The sequence below is a fragment of the Aedes aegypti genome, chromosome 1 (genome assembly GCF_002204515.2).
Source record: "Aedes aegypti strain LVP_AGWG chromosome 1, AaegL5.0 Primary Assembly, whole genome shotgun sequence".
Lineage (NCBI taxonomy): Eukaryota > Metazoa > Arthropoda > Insecta > Diptera > Culicidae > Aedes > Aedes aegypti.
This window is the reverse complement of record NC_035107.1, coordinates 98,851,841-98,870,005: the sequence shown is the minus strand read 5'-3', so window position 1 is coordinate 98,870,005 and position 18,165 is coordinate 98,851,841. Positions and strand designations below refer to the sequence as shown.

General features: G+C 38.6%; 1 protein-coding gene across 1 annotated transcript; it reads right to left on the bottom strand.

Moving 5' to 3' along the window:
* Positions 1-258: 258 nt before the first annotated feature.
* LOC110676273 (negative elongation factor D-like) lies at positions 259-13,094 on the bottom strand. Its single transcript, XM_021843512.1, has 4 exons — positions 12,896-13,094; positions 12,084-12,808; positions 1,547-1,907; positions 259-944 (listed from the first exon to the last, which is right to left on the bottom strand). Exons 1-4 carry the CDS (start codon positions 12,965-12,967, stop codon positions 342-344), a joined length of 1,761 nt encoding a protein of 586 aa, XP_021699204.1. The 5' UTR covers positions 12,968-13,094; the 3' UTR covers positions 259-341.
* Between the last annotated feature and the right edge of the window lie 5,071 nt (positions 13,095-18,165).

Here is an 18,165-nt window from a genome sequence, read left to right as displayed (position 1 = left end):
GACTTCGGAGACTATTTTTTTAATAGAGTTTTTAGAACCCTTCCGCTAAAAATAGAGACTTTTTAAAGACGTGTAATAAAATACAAACCAAGTCTCTAAAAGAGACTTGCCACCAGCCCTGCACTATGCTTACATAAACTCTTGCAATGTGCATTAGGTCATGTACTTATATAGTGCATCATGGCTTTGTACATAAAACAGATGCGACTTCCGGTTACATCATTATCTTTAGATCTTCACAACTAAAATGCCTTCGGATTCAGTGAACTGGACCACTTTATTTCCCTAAATTATATTCCAAAATCATATAATTTGCCTTACTTTCAAATACCTACCTTGACCTAAATCGTCGTATAGTGCGCTTTACAGTGCACGATGAACTCCGAAACGGGATCGTTATCACCTTCGCCCCGCATCGATCCGGTTATCTCCTCGTTTTCCACCATCGGCAGAAACAGTTGCACAAACTCGGGCGAATACGGATGCGTTATCGTCTCGAGCACTTCGGTGACAAAATAACGGATCAACGAAATATCGGTGTCCCCTTTGTTGCAACATTGGCGGATGTATTTGACGACCGGAACCACACATCCTCGCGTCAACAGGTTCACCATACGGTCCAGCAACATTTTCTTCATTTCCAGCTGGACGAGAATTTCCAGCTCATCTTGCTTCGACTCGAACAGCTCGATCAGCAGCCGCAGAATTTGATCGTGCAACGACGAATGAACCTGGGCCACCTCGTCCAACAGGGCCAAATGGAGGGGACAACTTTCGGTGCACAGCTTGAAATAGGAAGGCTCTGTAACGGTGTTCTCAACCCATCGGATCACACCCACTCCGACGACCGGAAAGCGAATGCATTGGTACAAGGTGGCTATTTCGGCGATGAGTTCTGTGGAACCACGATTCACGTTGCAAATGTTGTGCACCTTCTCGATTGCCTGGGGATTTTATTTAGAGATGTTTATTAGTTAAAATTTTTTAATTTAAACATCAATCTCTTTTTACGACTGTTGTTTTTACGATTGTTCTTCATACGAAATAATTTCACAAGGTACCAAAAAAGATCTGTAAGTAGCCCTGGGTGGGGCCTTCCTTAGCCGAGTGGTTAGAGTCCCCGGTTACAAAGCAAAGCCATGCTCAAGGTGTCTGGGTTCGATTCCCGGTCGGTCCAGGATCTTTTCGTAAAGGAAATTTCCTTGACTTCCCTGGGCATAGAGTATCATCGTAACTGCCATACGATATATGAATGCGAAAATGGCTACTTTGGCAAAGAAAGCTCTCAGTTAATAACTGTGGAAGTGCTCATAAGAAAACTAATCTGTGAAGCAGGATCTGTCCCAGTGGGGACGTACTGCCAAGAATAAGAAGAAGAAGAAAAAGTAGCTCTTGGTCTGCACATAAGCGGGATAAACTCAAAGAAGATTATTTTAAATATATAATATATATAAATATATAATAAATTACATAAGCGGGATAAACTCAAAGAAGAAAAAAACGAGTAATTAGCAGTATAACGGTCGTAAAAAGAGGTATATCATACCTGAATAGTGGCTTTCAGTTCGTCCTTGTTGATATTCCGGTGGCCTTTCGGTTGACCTTTTTTCGCTGGCGTTTCGCATACGCTTGCCGCGTATGCCAGCAGATAGATGTACTTGGATTTGTGTTCCTGGTTAATTTTGACCCCGACCTTGAACAGCGAGTCCACCAGCAAATCCAAAAACTGCGGATTACGAATGAGATCGATCGGCGGTGGCTCTAGGGAGGAATAGTTTCGGTAAAGAACCGTTATATCGGCCGGGTTTAGCGCGTTTCGGGTCAGCATGGATGTAAGAGCTTCGCAAGCTTGGGGATGTCGCGCCGAACCATTCAGGGCCATCGTAATTGGAGTAACATTGTGATTGCTGTAAGAGAAAACATATTCATTCGTCGTTAGCAGATAGTACATAAACTGTGACACGCAATATATGAACTTTTTGGATAGTAATAAATGTTTTCAGTTGGCATATTTTCACTAACACATTGAAAAACGCTACGGTTGTGCCGATTTTATAACTTTTTGAAAAAGTAATTTTGAACAGAACAATGGTTCACATCAACGAAAGCGATGAACAGTTCATGAAGGATTCTTGCAGAGTTTGGTGCAAAAACCACCTCACGATTTTTTTTAACTCTAGAGGAAAGTGACCAGATGTGCTTTGCTCCAAAGCGGTACAAAATTTCACATTGTGGGCGTTTATAAACCACATGGTCCTATATGGGGAAGTGTCTGACCAAAGACCACGGTCAACATAAATTTTTAATATTTTGTTTTGACAAAAGAAAAAAGAGGTGGAAGCAAGTGCTTTCCATGGAAAGTTAAAAAAACGGGTTTATGAACAGCCCCCCATATCGATGAAATAACAGCGAACCTCGATAATTTGCGCACATACCACTCTTTCATAGTAGAAAATGTGTCGTAAAGCGAAAATCAAAGATTCGCAACAAAAATTATTACATCTTGATTCGTTGATTTAAACATATTAAAACTCTGGGCAAGCCATATATTTGATACCGTAAGGACGCCATTCACCGCTCATTTAACAGCATTTCAACATGTTAAATTCTGTCAAAAATCGACTGTTCGATATTTTTCACTACTTTTTGCACCATACGCAAGATAAAACATTTGTTTTTGTAGGGAAAAAACTTGAAATGTTAAAAATGTATAATGGTACAGAATGACATGTATGCCAATGGTACAGGTTTAGGGCGCCATTCACCACTCATCCTAAATATAAGGTCAGCACAAGTTGGAATTGATTTACTTTCATTAGCTGGTTGTAATCTTTGTACTATAGTACGACTCCACATTAAGCCGTGGCAGCTAAGTAGCATTTTTCAATCTGCCATAATAAAATCATTGATAAATTTAGGTTTATCGCCTTAAACAGCCTTAAATTATTTGTTATTAAATAATATATAATATAAAAGTATATGAATTTTTTTCTGATACAATCCATTTTGGTATTCTAATACCATCAGTGCACCAGATTCCGCTCATTTAAGGGAAGGTATGTGTTCAAATGTTTATTATGAAATAACTATTGTGTCGATCAATACTTTTTTTATGTCACAATATAGCTCCAAGTATAAATAATCAGCGTCAAAATAAAAATAATTTGAAAATTTTTCACAAAACAATTATTTAATTGCATTTGTTACTGCATCTAAGTGTTTCTATTCCCGCTCACTGTAAACAGATTTCGTAACGAACATACTAAAACATGCATTATTTCGAATTTCGTTATTTATCCTGATATTTTTTATGGTCAAACCATAGCTATAGCTGCAATAAAGAAGGTTGTATACTACAATCGACATTTCTTTTAAATTTTGTTTAATTTTTTGCATGAGTGGTTATTGGAACACACCAAAATACCTAGTGATCCAATAACCGCTCACGAGGTCTAGTGGTTTCAATATAAAGAATTATTTTATCAAATGAAAATAATGTCAGACGACTTCATTTGAAAGTTGTTAATATTGCTAGAATATATCCGTGCGAAAAACGGGATACGTGTTTCAATACTTTTCAGTTAAACCAAACCAGTTAAACAAACAGACGTAACAGCTAGAACAATTATCAATTTAAAATATAGTCACGTGAACATTTACGTCCATAGTTAAAACCACATTATTTGGCCAACCGCGATCTAGGTGACGGTAGTGAGCATACTCGAACAAAAGCGACGTGAGCGTCACGAGTAGCCCGTCGGCCAATTTCCAAATATTAGAATTGGGCGCTATTCTGCTGTGCGATGAAAAAATAGAGTGTTACGTCTGTTTGCCTGTGATTAAACTATGATCACTCAGAGACTTTTTTTTTGTTAATTATAGGTAACAGTGATATATGGAATGTAATAAAGATATACTCCATGAAAAATGATAAACAATTCGAGGTTCGATTCCCGCCTCAGCCCGGAAAACTTGTCGTGAGGAATGTTTTCCGACTGTGCCACTGGGCGTTGCATGCTATTCCGTTGTCTAGTGTGGTGCTTCCTTCAAAATGCCCACTGGAAGAATGAGTTTTTATTATGGGATGATACATTTGTACTTACATTCCAGTACTAACGTGCTTGGAACATTTTTCAAAATTTCTCTAGTAATTTCCATATAAACATACATCGTCTCTGGGCCACCTTAAAATTACCACCTAGAAAGCTGAAAATTTCACAGAACACTATTTTTATGGTGAGGATTGTAAAAAGATATAGGAGATAGGATTTTCAAACATTTTAAAATTTTGAACAGCCCTAATGATCGATACACATTTCAAGTAGGGAGAAGTCCTCTATGGCCGGACAGTTTGAATTTTCCAAAAACGAATAATGATATTAAGATTTTAGTATTCCAGGATTATGGCAAAACATACAAACTATAACGTTTTCATGTGCAAACGTAAACAAACAGTAACTGTTAAAAGTTTCACTCTGACATAATCTACCAAAAAAATGTGAAACGTTAAAATTTTATACAAGTATAGCCACAAATGTTTCTTATTATTTAAGCTGAATTGTCTCCGTATGTTGACTTCAAACAACAAAAATTTCGGTCCTTGGAGGTTTAAACATGATGCTTTTAAGGCAGGGCTGCCCAACGTACGGCTCGCGGGCCGCATCCGGCCCGCGACCTCATTTTGTGCGGCCCGCGGAGGGTTCCAAGATTCTTCTCATATTTGGCCCGTTGACTATTCTACAAACCTCAAGTTACAACATACTAGGACTATTTAGTTTTCAATTCAGTTTTAACCTAATATTTTAGCTAGGTAATTATTTAAATTGTTTTGTTTGATTGTTTAGTTTATATATTTAATTTTATGCATGATTCAAACTCTAAATCTCAAATTCTGGGAATGTATTTACCATGATTTTCTTTGACATAAAAACATATGTAGGGGAAAAGCACCAATTTTCGACCTAGCACTAATTTTCGACCCATTCATACGATTTTGGCCTACTTTGTATGGAAATCCGAAAATTGGCACAGATTTCTTTTGAGTTGAAAATTAGTGCTTTTCCCCTAGCTTGTACAAAACTTATGGGCAAAAGGCTAAATTTTCATACATGATTGCACTGATTCATAGGCTAATATTCTCACAGAATCCTGGCGTAATTCACGCAGAATCCTTGAAAAGTATCATAAACAATACGGGCTTTTATCGAAACCTTGAACAGGATTTTAATAAGAATTCTGGATTCGACTTTGATGGAAAACATTGCCAAGATTCTCACAGAAATTCCACCAGGATTACAACAACATCTAGCCAGGATTTTCAAAGAATTCAATAAATAATTTTCTAAAATTCTGGGCTAGATTACTATATAACTCTATGTAACTTTTGTTTAAAAACTTAAGCGAATTTGTAATACAATTTTGAGCAGGTTTCTTTTGAATTACTGTTTACCACTCTCAAAGATCTCAAGCTTTCTAAATGAATATTGGTCATTTTCGGCGCTATGAAATTTGCGAATGAATCCTAGGTCGGATTCTGATAGAATTAAAAGTATGATTTTTATAAAATCCTGGGCATTTTCACACAAGATAAAAAATTCTAGATTATTCAAAATATTCTGAACTGGATTATTATTTAATTTTGAAAGGAATGCCTACAATATTCTGCAGAATTCTTAGCATAAATTATCTGTTTTTCGATTACTTAAAATAAAATTTACTTTATTCACAGATGTTTGTCAGATTTTATGAATTTCATTTGATGACTTTTGTCAGATTTCATGCTAATATTTGGGCGTTTAAAAATGTGGCCCGCGACACGAAATTGTTTCTGTGATTTGGCCCACGGTTCTAAAAGGTTGGGCAGGTCTGTTTTAAGGCAAATGAGCGCACAAAAAACAGTCACAAGATATGATGTACAGTCATCTCTCCTTAACTCGATAATGAAGGGACCATCGATTTAGGGAGATATCGTGTTACAGAATACTAAACCAGTGCAAATATGCGATTCAAAGGATGATCGAGGTAGCCATGAACACCAAATTTTACTATGGTTCTCTAACTGGATATTGAGATACGGAGGTCGAGTAAGGGAGAGTTGACTGTACCTAAGAGCACACTTCAACCTTCGAGCTGACAAAGAAATTGTGAAGAACTATAAACGCGTTGAATTCCCGAAGACATTTTCATCTGAATACGAGCAACCGCTAAAGAAACATAGACTGATATGGCGAATCAATCTATGGCGCTGATCAAGGAGTTTATGGAACTGATCTATGATCGCGCTAATATGCTTCATACGCTGTACATCATGCAAAGATTGAACCCACAAGGCATGTGCTGACATACGAAGCACCCCTTGGCCTTTCTGTGGGTTTGGTGTAAACTTTGATAGTGAAAATCATAGTGTCCGAGTTTAGAGGACATAGTGTCCGGCCATAGAGGACACATTTCAGTGCACACCATTTTTGGTACCGTAAACCGGGAGCAAATTGATCACTGGGGTGAATTTGATCAGGTCGGTACCGAAAAACATTTCCTCCCAAAGGTGCTGAAGGGTTCGTTGGCACCAAACACATTCCATGTTTTTAAGTTTATAGGTGCCTAATGATGATTTGGAACTATTTCATTTTAATAAGTGTCAGTTTTGCTTATAAATATTCACACTTTTTGAAGGTGTAAGCAATACAGTTGGAAATGTCTATGCTAAACAATCCACTGATGCCATGCCTACATGTCAACTATAAGTATTTAAAATGTTGTGTAAACTTTAGTATGAACTGCTGAACTCATTTTTGATATCATACAGCATAAAAAGTATAGTGTTTTGCTCATAAAAACGTTTATTCTCAAATAAATGGCTTATTTCAAGGGAAATTGCCTACATTTAGGCGTATTAGGCAGATTTTCAAAGTTTGATTTTGCAATAAAATGATCAAATACTAGAATTGTAAGATTTTTAACATCATATTCAGATTCAGGAGACCCAAATTTATTAGATGGGGAATTTTTTTACTCTTAAACCTGCTTTTTTATATGGTGATCAATTTCGCCCCAGTCTGTCACTCTAATTTTTTGATATTAAAACTATTTTTATAATATGTTAAATATTATTTCATGAAAAATCGATTACATGAACAGATAAAGATCAATGGAGTACTGGTTTTTTTTCCGAAATTTATTTGACAATATTTGAATTCCGAAGGACAACACAGCAAAAAGTTATAAAAAAGTGATCAATTTGCCCCCGGATTACGGTACATAATGTAATCCACCATAAAAATGAATTGTAAATGTATATTTTTGTTCTCATGTGAGTTTTTACTTAAAATAATGTGAATATTGATTACTGTACAAAAATTAAAGGTAAAACTAGGCAATGTTGAATTTGAGATATTACCAAAAAACAAAAAGTGTCCGGGCATAGAGGAATTCCCCCTATCCTTTATACAAGTGGAAAACTTTCTCGTGTTATCTCCTTTTGTATCTTATGTCAGAAGGACTGTCCGTAGTTCCTTTTTTGTATAATTTGAAGCTAAATTTTCAGTTTGATGACTATTAACTTGATTCTCTAACTTTTACTTGTTTTCAAGAAGGATGCACAACATTCATTACAAAATTTAAAAACGGACTTTTACATATTTTTGACAATTGTGAATTGAACTTTTAAAATACCCTAGACGGGATTTTACTTATTAAAAGATCATTACAGGGATTCTTATCAAATCCTGGTGCTTGTCTTACAGAATTCTAATCTTGCTCATAATTCAGTAAAAATCATTCCCAGTATTCGAATGATTTTCACATAATTATGAGCAAGATTCATAGAGATATTTTGCATTGAAAAGAGAACATGAATGAGACGTCTCATAACTATTGTTCAAAGTATCAGAAATTCATAGTCAATTTTGAAATTAATCCAAAACATATTTTTCTTCATTTTACTAAAGATTTTGTTTCATTTGGTAATACATAAATAAAAACAAACTATTTGGAAGTTGTCGAGTTAACAAAAGTTATTAGTATTCTTTGTTGGATAACGTTTTCAATTTAAAGGTGAACTTGCAAAAGTTATTTTGAGAACGATAGCTGCACAATATTATTGGCAATATTTTTTTTTTATATTGCTAGCCGTACAGTGAATGCTGTCCGAAGCTCTAAACTAGACTTTAGACTTTAGAAAGAGGACGTAATCCTTATGAAGCAGTTCATCAGACGTACACGGAATAATTGCTTCCAAGAATACACTGTTGCGATCTGTCTCAGAAGGTTACGGTAGAAAGTGGGAAAAGTTTTTGCCACACTTCACTTCACTTCACTCATACTTTCATAACTATCAAATTCCACTTTCACTTCACTTGATGAATATTATCGATATCACCAACATTAGAACCATGTCACTTTTATTATTGTCATCACTATCACCAGTATCTACATAATTTTTATTATTACCATCGCAACTATAAATCAGCCACAACACAATACAACTTCATCCAGATTTTTTTTTAAGACACCGAGTAGCGTTGGGCAAATTTTTCTATAACATCGATGTTACTGAATCGATTCACCGATTTAATCGAATCGATTTAAATCGAACTTGCATTGAAATTTATGAAGTTTGAAATGAGATCAATTGACTGTTTAATGAGAAACTTGCGACGGAGGGTATTAGAACTAACTTGGAGGTGATGGTTTTGTAATTTGGAGGTTAAAATCACCTCCAAACACTAGCGATTTTGCGGTGGGATGTTGACGTTTGATCACGAATTGCATTTGCATTCACTACCGTTAATTGCAACGATTGGGTTTGATAAATAAAGAATAATAACTTAGTATATAGGGGTATTACCTTATTTAGTTCGTTAGTTAGTTTTATTAGTTTATTTTCTTACACCAGCTGCTTGTTAGTAGAAGATGATACCATCGAACGTCTTTTATCCACATGCGATTAGGTATGTAGGAATTGTTGCGTTCGCGAATTCGAACATTTGAAAGGTGTAACGTGTTCGGTGTTTAAATACAAACCCTTCGTAAATCATGATTCGTTTCAACTGAGTGAAATGAGTGAATATTGAGATCTCGAGTAATAAAATAGGATCAGATTGATCTGTGACTCCAAAGTGAAAAGTCGAGATTTGAAAGTTATTAGAAAATCCGAAACAGTGAATTTGAAATTTATATGTTTATAATAATAACTGAATTTAACAGGAATGTGATGTTTTCACTGGGGAATCGATTTCAAATTAATTGTTCATCCGAATGTCGCATGTTCTTCAATGTAGGTCCATTGAGTTTTTTTTTAACTTAGGAAATAAAAAGTAATAAGATAAAAACAAAGTACAAAACGAAACGAAAGGGAAAAAGCAAAGAACTTATTTACGGTCGCTTATTTATCTGCAATGGAACAACAAAAATAAAATTAAATCACTTTTCATAGTAAGATCTAGTATAGTATCGGCTCTTTGGTGAAGTTCATCAAAAGTGTTTAAATTTGAAACACTTCTGGCTCGCATCACCAATAGCACCACTAGTGTGCATCTTTCTCTTCAGAGTAAAGATACATTTAAGCTCCAGGACCTGGCAGTAATCAAGCTGATCACAAGGTTGTGCCTTTGCCCTGGGCAAATTATCGTTGGCAATAACTTCTCCAAAATTGAATAATATGCGCGAAGTTTCGCGGGACACTTAACAGCGCGGAACAAATGGTTTCGTTGAAGAACTCCTGAAATCTTTGGAAGATCTACTAGAGTATCTTTTGGGTGCAGTCGGTGGCAAAATCTTTGGAGGAAATCCTGGTATAGTATCTGGGAAAAACTTCAGAGTAATTTTTGTGAAAATAACAAGATGTAGTTGCGTTGGATTTCCAATGTATTTTTTGAGAAAAATTCATCTAAGCGCTCAGGAGCAATTTCTGAACGAACTCTGAGGGAATACGTGAGAAATCTCAAGAGAAGATTCTGAAAGGATGTCTTGAGAAGTGCCTGAAAGTATTCCAGAAGAAATATTTAGAGAAATCACTTGAAGAATCCCTGAACTTTTCCACCAGGAAGTTGATAAGGAATTTTTTTGTGTGGTACTCAGTTGGAGCTGCCTGACAGCTTAACTTGTCAAGGCTGAACCCTCGGTCTGGCGCTTTTGTCAAGTTTCCCCTCTACCAGGACCAATACACAGCGGGACTAGGCTATGGTGCCCACAAGAACACTGTTTTTTTATTCGTATTGTGACGAGGTAGGTTTTGAAAAATACCCATGTTCCGTGTACGGAAGAAGTCATGTGATGTTTGAAAATCTTTTGTGTTTCCTTTTCCCACCATCTCTATCCTGCGCGTGTGGAGATTTTCTGCTGCGCCCCACTTCATGCACGATCACGCCACGCACGGTGGTGTGGAGAGCAAGAAAGACGTGAAAAGTACAGTTCTCAAGAAAGTGTGGATAGCAAAAGACGTGTTACCAAGACAATAAAAATTCTCGTGTTAAGATCATTACCCAGTAACCCAGTCCTAGTTCCGAAGAAGTGTCCTCCCGAAAGAGCCGTAAAGTGTATCGGCTACAAGACGAAGCGTCCAGCGAGGGATCCTTACCCTCTAGCTCCGACCGTCCTCCGAAAAAGAGTTACAGTCCACTTTGCTCGTTCCCCCAGACGGAACAACCCATATTCCCTTGCTTCTGAGAAAAGGAAGCATTGTGAAAATCAGCAGCTCTATCAGAATTTGTTTGAAATAGTAGTGTAGTAGTGTCATTACTAATACTGTCTAGTCGAAACGGTTCTGGATAATTTGTCATTTAAGTGCTATTCTGATCACACCTGTCTTTTACGTAAATGTCAATTGTCGTCAAGTCTTAACAAAATTAGGCTGTTTAGTAGTTCTAGTTAATTTCGTTTTTTTGTTGCTGAAAGTTTTATTGGTCATTACGTTCATATATTCTTAAAGAAATGCGTCATGCTGAAGGTGTCTGGGTTCGATTCCCGGTCGGTCCAGAATCTTTTCGTAATGGAAATTTCCTCGACTTCCCAGGGCATAGAGTATCATCATACCTGCCACATGATATACGAATGCGAAAATGGCAACATTGGCAAAGAAAGCTCTCAGTTTAGAACTGTGGAAGTGCTCAAAAGAACACTAATCCCAAGGGGACGTAATGCCAAGAAGAAGAAGAATGAGTTATTTTCCTGATATAATCACAGCTGTAGCAGAAGATGATTAACAGATCCTCATGAAGAAATTGAAAAAAAAACTCAAGAATTCGTGAGAAATTTATAGATGCATTTTTGGAGGGATGTCTGTGGAAATCCCTGAGAGTATTACAAAAGAGAGATTTATCTAGAATCTTATAGGTATTCCATTGAACGGCTCGAAGATTTATTATCTCTAGAATTCCTGCACTTTCCGTAGAGGTATCTGATAAGGGGAGAATAAAAGCTTCAGAGTCTCTGAAGGTTTCCTTTGGAGCCTCCAGACTTTTGCACCAGGATTGACCACAAGGAGCAAATGAAAAATAGTGACTTTAAAGACCTTCCATTCATAATAAAGACTTGCATTAGAGTACTGACCATGTCTCTGAAAAGAGACCTGTAGCATGCGCATTTCCACATGTCATTAAACCGTTGGCACAACGCAATCCACATGTTCCCATAGCATCGATCTACTTAGGCGACAATTGCAAGGTGTGCGTTAGTAGACCGATGACCACCAATTCTGATGTGGAAAGCTCATGTTTCACTTTCCCATGGCACGTCGTAAAATAGTATCCAAGCGCCTTTGGCCTTGAACCTGCCTTCTCCATATATCCGCTCTCTGGACATTCTCTCTCTCTCTCTCTCTCTTTTCGATACCGATCGCCACTGATCGTTTACACAAATGACGTCCAACTACCTCTAGTTGGAATAATTGCAATTATACCGAATTGCAATAAAGCCCGACAGTCTAAATCCAACCGTAAGCGAAGCAGGTCTGTCTGCCGATAGTAATATCACACCCCGAAGAAGGGCAGTTATAACAGACCTGCTACCAACCCTGATAAGAAATTAATCAATAAAACAATACTAATACAGAGATCAAGCTCAAGATGAGACATTTTTCTACTCACTTTTTCGAAGCATATTTCGTGATCTCCTGAGCCAGTCGTTTCATGACGAACCCTCCCTTGGGTTCCTGCGACAGAACCTGTATCAGCACTTGACTGTAGACGTACGTGTGCTGCCCGTGGCAAACCATCTTCGCACACTCGTTTATGGATGACTGCCAATCCTCCGGGTGGTTCAGGAACTTGGCAATGGCAGTTTTCAGCACCCTCGAGAACACTTCTATCTGCTGGGCGGCCGTCGAAATCGATGTGATTTCACTTTGGAAACCGGCGTCGGAGATCAGCTTAATGGTAAAGTTTAACATAAGGCAATCCGGATACTCCTCCGCCAGACGGTAGATCAAAGACCGCCACGTATGATGCTCGATCATTTCCGTTAACCAGGCCGGAGTTTCACCTTCTTCGGTGAAGATTTTGTCCGCCTTCTTCGGATCGAACGTTTTGAGAATCATGTCCTTCAGGTGGTTCTCGACCATGGCTTGAACGTCGGTCACCCGGACACCGGCCAAGATCAACCATTCCGCCAGGAGATTGGCCATTTGCGCTACGGCCGTATAGTTGGCCGACAGCTGATTGATCACTTGTTCTGGCGTTCCGCCCGCTTGGAAATACCGTTTCAGCTGAGTGAAAATTCCCGGCTCCATGATGTAATCCGAGGTGGCAAACTTCGACAGACACTCGTTGAGCACTTCCTGAGGATTTTCCAGCGGTTCATCGTGTCCATCGGGCTAAAATTGGTACAACATAAGCGATATTAAAAACTACACCCAAATGGCGTTGGAGGATCTATTCTACAGAAACCGATCTTTTCCTACCTCTTCTTCACCCGGCTGATTGTTACGATTGATCCAGCCTTCCTCCTCGTATTCTTCCTCCATTGCACTCATTATTTGCACTAATTTTAACTAAAGTAATACAAAATATTCCGATAATTTACCGCGAAAACAGCAACGTAAACAACCGACTGCATCAAAAATCCGAAACCGAAGCGCGTTGTTTTGAGATGAGTTGTCAAAAGTGCAGTCGGCGGCGTCGGGCGTCGGCGTCGGCAGAACGCAGCCAGATTTTCAAAAGTATGGTGACTCCATCAGCGTGGAGTTGTCTTGATTTGCGAACAGCATGCACACCTGACTGCACAAATTTGTTCCCTTCGTTTCCAGTCTGAATTCAATGCATCACAGCGGAAGCTGACTGATGATGAGTTTCAGAAGATTACGGGTGATACAAAACACCTGGTAAAGAACTACCGATGCGATCAGAACTTTGAGAACCTGCATGGTGCTGATGGAATGTTGGACTGAAGGTTGAATGTATTTATTTATTAAGTTGTGCCAAGCATCATTCCTATGCGTGATTGTAGTTTGGTTGTTTCAATTTGTAATCACATTAGCCATACACCCAAGGGACATAACATATCTGTTTCACTTTTGAAATTCCCGCACAGGGAATATTATCTGTTTCATGAAAAATCCAAAAAGTACGATTACCGGGCATCAATGTCACTCTCATTAGAGTGATGCAAATTTTGAAATTTTTGCTCCCCTATCCAAGTAACCAATAAGCAGTAAAAACTGGCACCAAAATGTTTTTTTAGTCGAATAAAAGGCATTGCCAACAGGGCCAACAGGAACTATATCGTTATTAAGGGCTGTTAAAAAGCCACTTTTGGCGAATTATTTGGCTGATAAACAGCCCATTCGCACCGAGTCTCTGAAATGGGAGATGTCTAAATTTTAAATCACATGGCAAAAAAAGAAAAAAAAAAGAGTTTTGTTTATCTTTCGATTTCTCTCATCTATCTCATGCTTCCTTTTGGAGATGTTGTTTTTTTTTTTGCTGCGTGATCTAGGCTCACACTGCAGGTGTCGAAGTTTGTATTAAAGATTCCCGGCTTGTTTTCCATCCACCTCCATCGTTGCACAAGTATATTTGTATGTTTAACTTCATATTTAAATGAGACCAGTTTGCAGTGGCATATATTTTTATCCTGCTGAATCATGAGCGATGTTGGTAATGCCGGCGAGATCCAGATGGAGTTTATCTAGAATTATTGTTCATCACACGGCAGCGTAGCAAAACCAAATTTACAGTAAAAATAATCGCGAATAGACTGCAGTTTGCCCCTACCCCTCTCTTGATTTTATATAAAAGCTCATTCACAAATTTCATAACGCATGAGGGACGATGTTACGACCCATACACAAAATTGAATAATATTCATACAAAAAGTGTTACAAGGGGTTAGGTGGGTGTCCAAATTGGCAATTTTTGGCGTTATGAAATAAATGAATGAGCCCTAATCAATTTAGTATATATTTTCATGTATAATTAAAAATCTCCAGCATCAGACGTTGCTAATTAGAAGTGCTGCTTTTATCAAAATATTTATCGTCGTTCATTGTGGTTGAATTTCGAGACATTGAAGATCCTGATACATTGGCAGAGAAATGTGTTTTGCTTTATTATCCTTCTTTAAGTTCGTAGTCACCGATTCAGTTTTGTTTTGGTTGACAAACGTCATGACACTAGGCCGTTCAACACCATTGACAGCTGTTGTATACGGCTTATTGACACAGGGCTTACAAACACTAAAATAAAGCTCATATACGGCCAATATCAGTACCTGAGGGTCACAGGGCCTATAAGCATTTGAAAATGTTTTATGAAGCTAATAGGCACTGAAAAACCGGTAGATGGCATATATACTGCTTATAACAGAGCTTATTGGTTACCTGGGAACTTTACAATTGGGTTGTTTAGCGATGAAAAATTCGCAGTTTTTTGTAGCTTGTTCGAAAGACCAGTTTTCCAGGTGTAACATGATTTTATTGCGCTTTAATATCTTAATGTTGATATAGTAAATGATTAAAATAGATTTAATTCCGTCAACTCAATGATATTTCCATTTAAATAATGACAGCTCGTCCCGGAGTAAAATTTGCCAAGGGGTGATTCAAACGCGATTTCCATACTAAATTCAAACGTGTTTTAAAAATAGTTCCAGGGTATGGAAAATTATGAAACTTTGGATTCTGGCTCAGTTTTTAACGTAGAATCTGAATATGTAAAAACAGGATACCCATAAACAAGCCAATTGTTCTCATGAGAGCCCCGTCATTGCTACCTGACGTAGTGAGCTCATGAAATATAAATAGAATGACAGTTCTTTTGACGTCGCCAGAAATTGTCGCATCGCTGAAATTGTTTGCACAAAACTGTGTACAGCCCCCTTTGCACAGAATCTGAGCGGCACGAAGAGAGGCCGATTTTGTGCGCTCGTCACTTATTTTTGAGCGGAGCATGTTCTGAAAAAATCAAAAAAACATTTTAATTTTTAAAGTTTTTCAGAGATTTTTTTCATTCGAATAGCTGAAGCGGAAGCAAATGGGAAACAAAAACTTCCGCATTTGCGACCATCTTCCGGCTTTTCGCTAGAAAAAATCCCAGAAAACTCCCCATCTTACCCACGGCCAACTGTTTGCTGCCGCGCGGGAGATGATTTACAGTTCCGTTTCCATTGATCCCCGCACATCCGAAGGCCAACACGTCGGCTACTCACAGAATGAGTGCGACCTACACAGAATTTCCTCATTCTGTGTAGTTTTACAACATGCGCTGCGTGGAGCTGGCTTAGCGTGTATACTTAAGAGGAAAATAACCATCATCGTTTTACAAATGTTTCAAAACCAGTTTTTTTTTTTGCTAAATTTTGAAGCAATGTTCAAGAAAACCTATCATTACATTGCACTTGCTCTCTCGAATGCAATGATAGATTTTCATGCGGATTCATGGACATTTTTATAATTTTTGATGATTGCTGATGATTGAATGATAGATTCTTGAGCCTTAATTTTGGGCAAAGTCAACTCAAAAAAGTCAAACTCAAAAGAAAAAAAAGAGTATGATGAGAATGTGATAGCCGAGGCGCAAAACTGTATGGAACAGAACGATATGCGACGAATCTATGAAACTGTCAATGGCGTGCGGAGAAAGTCAGCGCCGTCTCCCGTCATGCAAGACCGTGGAGGTAATTTGCTGACAAATAAAACGATGGTGGCTGCCAGGTGGAAAGAGCACTTCGAAACGTTACTGAATGGAGGGAACGATAGCGCATCGGAGAACAGAATGAACATCGACAACGATGGTCAAGCTGTGGAGCCTCCATCACTAGATGAGGTTAGGAAGGCGATTAAAGAGCTGAAGAACAACAAGGCTGCTGGGAAGGATGAGCTCCCGGCCGAACTTCTCAAGCACGGTAGTGAGCAGCTGCATATAATAATTCACCATATTCTACAAAGGATATGGGAGGAAGAAGAACTGCCTGCTAGCTGGATGGATGGCCTCATTTGCTCTCTCTTCAAAAAAGGGCATAGATTGGAGTGCGCCAATTACCGAGGATTAACGCTCTTCAATTCGGCGTACAAAATAATGTCACGTATTTTGTTCAACAGATTGAGATCGCTTGAAGAGTCCTTCGTCGGCGAATACCAAGCTGATTTTCGTGAGGGCCGATTGAAGTCGGATCAAATGTTTACCCTGAGACAGATCCTCGATAAATTCCGGGAGTACAACTTGCAGACTCATCATCTGTTCATTGATTTCAAGGCGGCGTACGATTCAGTTAAAAGAAACGAGTTGTGGGAAATAATGATGGAACATGGTTTTCCGAAGAAGCTGATTAGACTGATTCGTGCAACGTTGGAAGGATCGAAATCAAGTATACGGGTTGCGGATGAGATTTCAACATCCTTCGTAACCTTAGACGGATTGAAGCAGGGCGACCTATTGTTCAACATAGCGTTGGAAGGAGCAATAAGGAGAGCTTGCGTGCATAGGAATGGCACTATTATCACACGTTCGTATATGCTCCTTAGTTTTGCGGACGATATCGACATAATCGGGATTGATCGCCGAGCCGTGGAAGAGGCATACGTGCCTTTTAAAAGGGAGACAACGCGAATTGGGCTCATTATTAATACCACAAAGACAAAGCACATGGTCGCTGGTAGACATCGTTTGCCCATAGGTGATGTTGGTAGTGATGTTGTGATATTTTTGAAGTAGTTGAAGAATTTGTGTACCTTGGAACTCTAGTGACTTGCGATAATGATGTTACCCGCGAGGTAAGAAGGCGTATTACAAGACTCTAATTCTTCCGGTAGCTCTGTACGGCCACGAATCTTGGATGTTGAAAGAGGTCGACCGGAGAGCTTTTGGAGTCTTTGAACTTAAAGTGCTGCGAACAATACTCGGCGGTAAATTGGACAATGGCATCTGGCGGCGTCGCATGAATCACGAGTTATAGTCTATAACGAAATGGATATTGTTAAGCATATAAAGCACGGCAGGATGCGGTGGGCTGGGCATGTAGCTCGCATGTCGGAGGAACGTCAAGCTAAACTAATATTCAGCAGAGAACCAGGGAGAGGCCGTCGCCTCCGTGGAAGGCCGCGCACCAGATGGCTTTTTGCAGTTGAGGAGGATTTAAGGTAGCTTAACATTCAGGGCGACTGGAAGCGATTGGCCCAGGACCGTGTCCTATGGAGAAGGCTTCTTCATTCGGCGTAGATTCAACGCAATAGCACGGAATTGTTGCCCGTCAAGTATCAAGTATCTACTCAAAAATTAGGTAAAATGGTTTTTCCGTGTACCCAAATTTGCTTCGTTAGGGATGCTCGAAATATTTGTTCTCAAATACATGTGTTGATAACAAAAGCATATAAGAGAAAGAGTTTCGAAAATAGGATGAGCCATCACTGAGATATAGCCGATAATCCATATAGATGTTTTTAATACCGGGTCTCTGCGTTACATTTTGGATTGCGGGGCTCCTAGTGTTAATAGGTGTTAATGGGCTTTCGTATGATATTTAAAACTCAGGGAAATCAGGAAAAAATATAGAACGAACTAAATTTTTAATTGACCGTGGTCTTTGGTCAGACACATCCCCGTCTCCCAGAAATGACCACGTGGTTTATGGACGGCTTATTATAGTGGTATTGTGCTTTATACATTTCGGTTTGACCATTCATGGCTCAATGAAGGATTTCTTTCTAACATTTCGGACAAAACTAAATGTGCAATG

Coding starts and splice junctions, on each gene's coding strand:
- LOC110676273 (XM_021843512.1), bottom strand. CDS start 12,967: ATGAGTGCAATGGAGGAAGAATACGAGGAGGAAGGCTGGATCAATCGT. Junction 1,908..12,083: donor ACGAAATATGCTTCGAAAAA/GTGAGTAGAAAA, acceptor TTTCTCTTACAG/CAATCACAATGTTACTCCAA. Junction 945..1,546: donor AACTGAAAGCCACTATTCAG/GTATGATATACC, acceptor TAAAATCCCCAG/GCAATCGAGAAGGTGCACAA.